This window comes from Pipra filicauda, unplaced genomic scaffold, assembly GCF_003945595.2.
Source record: "Pipra filicauda isolate LSUMZ 115617 unplaced genomic scaffold, ASM394559v2 scaffold193_size2426894_pilon, whole genome shotgun sequence".
NCBI classification, from domain to species: domain Eukaryota; kingdom Metazoa; phylum Chordata; class Aves; order Passeriformes; family Pipridae; genus Pipra; species Pipra filicauda.
This window is the reverse complement of record NW_024104302.1, coordinates 1,521,523-1,529,792: the sequence shown is the minus strand read 5'-3', so window position 1 is coordinate 1,529,792 and position 8,270 is coordinate 1,521,523. Positions and strand designations below refer to the sequence as shown.

Here is an 8,270-nt window from a genome sequence, read left to right as displayed (position 1 = left end):
GATTTCAATCAAGAAATCTTGATTGATAGTTCACAGATTTCTTGGGGGTTTTTTGTGGCTTTATCAGGTTGTGAACATATGAATCTGGAAATGTCACTGGGAGCAGGAGGGAAACTGAAATCAGGTAAGTTTTTCTTCCCCAGGGGAAGCAGAATACTCATCTGCCCAGGAAAACTTTTCCCATGAGAAACATCATCCACTGGAGCAAGAAGTTCCAGGATGGAGTTTCTTTAGAGATGTGTAGGTTATTAGAATTAAAGACCTTGACACTATCACAGAAATTGGAGTTGACACCCTGCCTGTTCTGTAAAATCACTGGCTTTGCAGCAAATCAGCTTTATAATGTAGCTGAAAATCAATGAGTCTTCCTACAATTAATCGTTGTTTCTACTTTATTAACAATGTATTTAAAATTAAAAATAACAGACTAATATTTTTAAAGCAGTGTTACTTCTCATTTTCTACAAGGAAAAACATTGCATAAATAACTTCTGGGAAAAAAAATAAATATGTAATTCACTCTCTTAAACAATACCTTGTCTCTCTAGGTTCTGGTCCCACATAAAATAATTGAAAAATCTATCAACACTGTAAATTGCCACAGTTTATATGATTTCAGCATATTCTACCAGATGTATACAGTATGTGACAACTCACTTTCTAATAGTATTCTTTAATGTAAAAACACAAACATTAGTCTGAGTGTTGAGAAGCTAAGTAAAGGAAAGTTGCTGCCAAACTAAAGACTTACCAAAGCTGCATATGCTAAAGACTTTTTCTAGAGGAATTCATGACTTCAAAATTAGCAGAGGCTCACTTTTAATGCAGAGCCACCACCGTGTGCCCAGAACTTGGCTTGCACAGTCTTAATGCTACAAAATATGTGGCCAGATAGTCCAAACTCTACAGAATAGAAAATGTAAATAGAGGTATCTAAGCTGATACTGAAGTCAAATGTGTTCTAGGAAATCAGGAATAATCAGTACCTTTTATGTTAAACTCTGCACATCTCTAGCTGTTTGCAGGACAAACATCAGTGAGGTTATCTGGTTTGAGAGGACCATGCATTTCATGAATCTGCTTCACCTAGTAGGATTTGTTGAATTGTTCCTAAACCAAGCCACTGTTTCTAAATCAAATATGGTTTTAGTTGCCAAATCTCAGCTTTGAATCTGCTGATCCTACAGTCTTTTGGGTAAAGGTATGAGACAGATTTGTCACGCTTTTACTTCTGTTTTGATTTTTGTGTTTTGGAGGAAACTCCTGCTATGTGAGGACATCTGACAGAATGTTCATTTCCCAACAATTTGACTTCAGTCACCATAACTACTGAAATTCCTGCTATACCTAACTTTCTACAGCTTATTCAGAGAGTGTGAACTCTCCTGATGCTTCCCTAATTGGATGCTTGTCCTGCATCACGGCACTTGTGTGGGAAAGGGATCTCAATGCTCTTTTCACTTGAAGTGAGTGGAATGATTTCTAGCAAAGCCTGATTGTCACCACAGCTGCTTCCCTTTCCTCTGCCTGCCTGCTCGGACAAGCCACACAACCTCTCGTGAATCTCCAACCTGCACCTCTCCTTTCACACTGAATTTAGAGGTTGCTACCTCCAGCTTGGTTTGCCTCATTTTCTTATCAGACCATAAGTGCTATAATCTGAAAGATTTTTTTTTTTGCCTATGTGAGCATTTGACCCAGCTTAGCAGAAGGAATTGGAACCTGCTGCAGTCAGAACGTCATGCTGTGGCCTCTGAGTGCCTTTGGACGGATTTTGCAAAGTATCCAGAGCTGCTAGTCTGTGTCACCCAGAGCCACCTCCTAATAAGCATTTTCTAACTCGTGCTGGTTAGATTTGCTGCTCCTGGCTCTGGACAGATGGGGCTTCTTGTTCTTCTGAGGCCTGGCATTGTCCTTCCCGAAGTCCTTCAGCTCCGACTGGTTGTGGTAGCGGGTGTAGCGCTTGCACTTGCAGGAGGTGACGGCTCGGAATTTGTAAGTCCGAGTCTCTTCCTCGGGGCAGGACATCTGGATGCGGTGGGTGCGGGTGTGGGCGGGGATGCAGCGATAATCCAGGGCGTTCTGCCGCCACCACTTCCCCCTGCCGATGGAGTTGGGGAGGAGGTGAGAGGGGACGCACTGGCCGGAGCAGACGAGCTCCTTGACGGGCTTGACACTGCGGCAGGACCCCTCCGTCACATAGCGGGTGGTTCTCATCTCCCTGCAGCTGAAGTCAGAAGCATCTGCAAGCAAGAAACACGTTAATTACTTCTCCATCTTTCGCGTTTCCACGGGAGATATCCCTCTCTGAGGTAGACGCGAGCTAAATGTCTTGAACAGAAAGGTTTTTGGGAGAAATGTTTCAGAACGCTCCCTTGTGCAGCTTCTGCTCTAATTGTGAGACCCTTGAACGACGCGGTACAAATTTATGAATGAAATCCTTCTCTTGCCACGAGGTGCATGCCCTGGCAGGGTTGTGCAGGGGGGGCAGTGGAGCTCCTGAAGTGCAGCCCCAGCAGCAGCCAACACTTCATGGGAAAATTTGATAGTTTTCTCCTGGTTTCATTTACCTGTGGGCAACCCCTTCCCCCACTGCTCTGGTTTAACTCGATTGACTTCAGATGCTGACTCCAGATTTAAACTCTTTTGCGACAAAGAAAGTGTTCCTTAAGTGAATTTTAGCTACCATAATCTGTTCCAGGTTAGAGAAATAGCAGGTAACAACAGCTTTAAGGAATCCCACTATTCAGACATCAGCTTTTCCAGGTTTACTGCTCTCTGGGATAATTCCACCTGTCCCACATGATTTCCTTCAGGCAGCTAGAGGCACCTTCTGGCTGATTAGGAACTATACAGTTTCCCTCCCCCCTTTTTCTCAATGGACAGCTACAGGCAAATGAAACATTAGTAAATACATGATTTTTTCAGCTTTAAGGACTTAGACAAACTTTCCAATTGTAGGAATGTAACTTTTTCCAAAAGTGCCTCTTTTTCCAAATGACATGCTTGGCTAATTGACCTGTTTGGAAGACACAGAATTTGATTTTTGAAAGCGTTTGTCAAATAACTTCATCTAGATGCACACATGTTAATGTTCTTCTCTTAGTCAAAAGGCCAGTTTTAACTCAGGAATGTTACTTGTGGTGAAAGCCTTCAAAGGTCAGCTCCCAGAGAGAAGGCTGTGTTTGTTAGGCCCATTCTCCTCACTGTACACAAGGTGCTTCCCTCCTTAGTTCAGCAAAAAAGAAGTCTGACCCTGAGTCATTAATGCTAGAACAGTATTTGGAGGAACATCTTAATTTTTGGTTTTCTTCTGAAGTACAGAAACAGGATTTTTGGTGCTCAGATTTATGTTTGTCAAAGAACAACTAGCAAGATTTTATTATTTAAAAGTTTGAGGGACTGCATTAATGAAATTAAACAATCCTTGCCAGCTTTGACAAAAATAGTGACAACTGAACTGCATGTCCATGTAGCCTAATAATCCCAAATTTACTAAGCATTGAAGAAAATTATGTCTGTCTGCAAAAAATAATGCTTTGAATCAGGTGTATTGCACCACCATAACACATAGACAGGAACAATTAAATATACAATTAAATATACAGGCATTTGCCTCAGCTATATAGGCTTATTTTCTGTGCATATATGTCCTGTCCTGTAAGTGTGCAGGTTCAACACAGTGCAAAATTATTCATGGGCTGATGCAACATCATCTGTTCCAGAAAGGTCAGGCCACTTTGGACCACAATTTTGATTCCTTGTGTTAAAGATGTTAAAATAAGTATGCAAGACCATTGTATATCTTGAATAACTGTCCAGTCTCCTTTACCCTTGATTTCTTTAGTATTTTTCTTTGAAAAATATACACATATAAGTGGGGCAGACTCCCATCAGTTGATGTCAGAGTAGTAAAAGGCTAAAAAATGAAGGTATTCAGATGTAACAACAAAACCAACCTGTGACCAGGTGGTTGGTGGGGCTGACTGTGAGAAACAAGGTGCTCCCCCTCTTAGGAATGTAAGAATCCTCTAAAGTCACACTCTCAAAAACATTACTCTCTCTTCTAAAATATTGTTAATACTATGGTTTTAAACACCTTCACTGACAGCTACAGTAGAAAATCACAATTGCCTTTCAGTTGCCCCCAGAAAAAGAAGGATAATTCAGATCTGCAGTGGAAAACTTTTTAAAACTACCTTTCTCAGCTTGGTGTTAGCTTCTCATCCTCTGTCTCTCCTCACAAAACATGTGTTTTGCATCACTGCCAAAGCTGGATGTTTGGTCAAATGTGACAACATATTATGAAGCATTTTTGGCTGCTGGAATCTTTTGGAAGATCTGGTTGTTAGCAAAAGACAGTGAACAGCACACTTCTCTCCTGGAGCTGAACACAACCTCCATGTGCCATTTTTGATGTGTGATCTCAGTCACAACTAGTGTGGGTCTTCCTAAATATTAAGAACTTGCATCTCCACTGTCAACCCACTCCCCCATCCTGACATTAAAGAGAGAAATTGTGATATTTCCTCACGATGCTTGAGAGCACAAATCACAGAGAAATGTTAAGTAACATCTACTACAGATAGACCATGTTGTCACCACTAAACTCCAAACTATTCCTTCTGACCTTTATATTCATACTTCTTCAACAGTAGATGTAAATCTTTATCACTTAAAGCATTTGGGCCACACCTAAAAGTTTTAATAAACAAACACATAAAAAGTACTCTTTCACGAATTTTCTCTTAGGGTCCAAAACAGTAATAATGATATTTTTCTTACCGTTAGGGTCTGGAGCTTGCTGTATGTGTCTTCCTCCATGTTTTGCCTGATTCATTGTGTTGTTGTTGTTGCTGAAAGTCTGCTCCATCGGTGTTTCTGTGTTCTCAGTGATTTCAGGAATGATTTCTGTAGCATCATTTTTAAACACCTGCCACCCTTCCACAGACCGAAATGCGATTTGTGCCAAGACCCAGACAGCGCACACAGCCCAAGAGATCTGCATGGTGGCAGCTCACAGATCAGCTTTTCAGCACCCTGACAGCTTCAGATCCAAGGCAAAGGCACATTATTCCCCTTTTTAAAATCCTTTTTAGAAGCAAGCCAGCCAATGACTATACGAAGTGGGAAGGGCCAGACCACAACTCATTCATCTCAGCTTTTGTCAGTGTGAAATAAAATGGGTGTGTGGGGGTGGGTTAGTGACAATATTCGACAACTCTTATGCAAAAACTTCTCATATTCACTTCATTTCTGTGCCTGGCAACAAATGGTGATTGACAAGACTTGGATGAATTGAAACCCAACAAGTCTTTTCTGCAGCTTTTTTTTCTAACAGTGTTATGATTAAAAACTGCTTGTTCCTCCATCCATGTCTGAATTTTTGGCTATTGTCTTTTCCAAAGGTTTTTCAGGCTTTTTACTTTTGCTCTTGCTATTCCTCCTCCCCTTGCTCGCTGTGTAAAGTAAGTAAATCTAGAAACTGTAGCTCAGTAGTTCTGCTTGTCAGTCTCTGCAGGGAAATGATTGGACTTGGGGTACCTTTTTTTCTCCCTTCCAAAACAAGGAGCTCTGCATTTTGTTTCACAAATATAGTGTAAGAAACAGGGAAGAGCTTCATTTCAATGTGAGAAGCTGTTTTGTTTAGTTTTTCCTAAAAATAGCTATTTGGAATACGTTTTTCAGAGTAAACAGCCAGGATGTTGTAAATCATACTTTTTGATGTGCTCTCTCTTACATTTTTAACACTTGGAAAAAATACCCAAAACAAACAGTGCATACTACTACTTCTGCTGATGTTCTATGCAAATGTTGAATACAGGACATTTGCTTATTTTAAACACAAGAACACGACCAGACTGATTTCCAGTCATGATACAACCAACAGAAAGAAAGAATTGATGACCTTATGTCTGGGGCATCTATGCCCAAGATGTATTCAGGTGTCATGTTTTAAAATCTCATCTGTGGCAGTCTTCCTTGTCTAAAAGAAATCATGCATTGTGTTACACACAACAATGTACCCTTACTGTTAGTTCCCCTTCCTTCTTTCCCATCTCAGAAATTACTCTGTTTTCATGGAGGAATACAACATACTGTTTTCTTTTTATAAGATTTTTTTCCTCCTCAGCCAGTTGGGATATCATTCTTTAATACAGACTGTTGTCAAGTAACTTGCCTCTGATATGCTGACAACAAAAACACCTCTGTATTATTATCACTGTGTTTAGCACAAATCCAGAACAGAGCCCCACAGCAGCAACTAGGACTAAAATTAACTGTACCCCAGCCCAAACCAGCCCACTCTGCTAAGAAGGAATCAGACACATTAGGGGAGCAGGTCCAAGGGGTGAACTGGCATCATGTCCTTTGCCTGAATCTGCTGCTGCTGCTTCCTGACTCAGGCATCTGTCCCAAAGTGCTTGCACTGCCAGGCTACAATGTAGGCAGGCACATCCAAATCAGCTTCTGAAATTGGTTCTGTCACTTCTAACTTCAGGTGCTCACTCTGTCCACACCTGGGCCAAAGGGGTTCTGTTCTGTATCCAGGCCCTAAGATGTTCAATTTAAGCTCATCTGTGGTCAGTGGCTCATATTTTACACACTGCCCAGGAATTTTGTACTTAAGAGTTAATGAAGTTAGAAAGGGGGAGTGAACATTTCTTGAAGTTATTTCAAACTTAGAATTATAGCATCCAAATGCAGGACTAGCAGCCACAATATGTTTTATTGTAATTCCATTTTGGGATGCTAAGCCTGTATTAGAACTGGACACTCTTTTCTCCTGCAACATGATTATGCTTGGTGCTGTGAGTGATGTGAGAATTAATTAATCTGCATAAAAGGCCTTGGAGATGAAAAGCACTGCGTGTAAGAACGCTGCAAGCTCTCTGAGTTGAAAAACAAATTTGTGTCAATATATCTTCCTCCTTCTCAGCAAAGAACAACAGCAGAAAGGATAGTAGCCCAGTTTTTACCATGATAAAGAACTTATTTGCTACTCAAACAGGTTTTTTTCTAAAATGCTGCTAAGACAGTCTTGCTCATGGAACTTTTATGTGTCTCATAAGAATTTTGCTGTGTCACATATCACAGTGTGAATACAACAGCCTGAATGCTGTTGTGTGATCTCATGCAAGCAGCCAAGAGTAAATGGAATCTTAGTATTCTCCCACCAGAGTCTGATAAATCATCCTGGTGGCTTGCCTTTTTCAGTGATAAGCACACACTGGATTCATACAATAGTATTGTTCAGGGACTCAGTGATGACTAGGGAAGAATAACAAGCCTATAGCTCCATCTGGTGAGTCAGCCAGCCAGCAACATGATCCATTAATGGAGCACTGCTCTGACATTCTAACTATTTTTAGCCTACTCTAAAAGCAGAGATAGAAATGGTTTCATTTCTGAGTTGCCTAGTTTAAAATAGGACATATTGTCTCAATTTGTAAAATCAATTTATAACATGGTCTTACTTATCCTTCTCCATCCTCATATTACAAAACATTTGTTCAATCAGTTTTATTATACTGAGACAAATGGGCCAGAGTCCCACTGAAGTTACCACTAAAGTGAGAGTGTTCTGTGAAGTAAAAGAGTATCTTGAATATAAAAACATTCCCCAATGTCTTGATTTGTTCTTGATACTGACAAGTACAAAAACATTGCCGTAAGGTGAACAGACTCAACATTAATAAACCATTCTGGCTTTAATCTGACAACTCCTATCTTCTTACAATTTATGGAAACTTCTAATGCCTAATGCCTAATGGTTTCTAATGCCTAATGGTTTCTTAGCTCTTTAATGGATTGGAACTTTGACTTCCAAGTAACAGGTAAAAGACAAAGTGACTGCACATGAATCTCCATTTTTTTCCCTTGCAGTGCAGACAGGTATTAAGAATACATGGTGTGAGACAAGACCAAAAAAAAATAAAAATCTATGCTCATAGTAAAAATTTTAAAAGGATAATTTATAAATAAGACTGCAGTAGGAAAAAGTCAGTATTGTAGAAAAGATAAGGTCAGTATTCTATTTCCCAAGCCACCCAGCATGAAATCAATAACTAGGAATTTTGAAGAAGCAATTAATTTAATCCTGATAAAAGGGGAGAAAGCAAACAGGTATGTAATTAGCCCATGGAACTGATTACTGTTTGTTATTACTGAACCATCCTGATTCAAAGCAAGCACTGAATACTGACTGACTGTAGAGGGGTGACAGGAAACATTATGTAGAGTTTTCCCCACAAAAGAGCAAAGGTTAC

At 40.1% G+C, this 8,270-nt stretch overlaps 1 protein-coding gene across 1 annotated transcript; it reads right to left on the bottom strand.

Moving 5' to 3' along the window:
- Nucleotides 1-1,281: 1,281 nt before the first annotated feature.
- Nucleotides 1,282-5,033, bottom strand: SOST (sclerostin). Its single transcript, XM_027745934.2, has 2 exons — nucleotides 4,786-5,033; nucleotides 1,282-2,243 (listed from the first exon to the last, which is right to left on the bottom strand). The coding sequence occupies exons 1-2, from the start codon at nucleotides 5,006-5,008 to the stop codon at nucleotides 1,822-1,824; spliced, it is 645 nt and encodes a 214-aa protein (XP_027601735.1). The 5' UTR covers nucleotides 5,009-5,033; the 3' UTR covers nucleotides 1,282-1,821.
- Between the last annotated feature and the right edge of the window lie 3,237 nt (nucleotides 5,034-8,270).

What these genes read in the sequence shown, in the direction of transcription:
- SOST (XM_027745934.2), bottom strand. Translation starts at nt 5,008, where the DNA reads ATGCAGATCTCTTGGGCTGTGTGCGCTGTCTGGGTCTTGGCACAAATC. An exon ending in GCAAGCTCCAGACCCTAACG is followed by an intron (nt 2,244 to 4,785) that starts GTAAGAAAAATA and finishes TCTTGCTTGCAG; the next exon opens with ATGCTTCTGACTTCAGCTGC.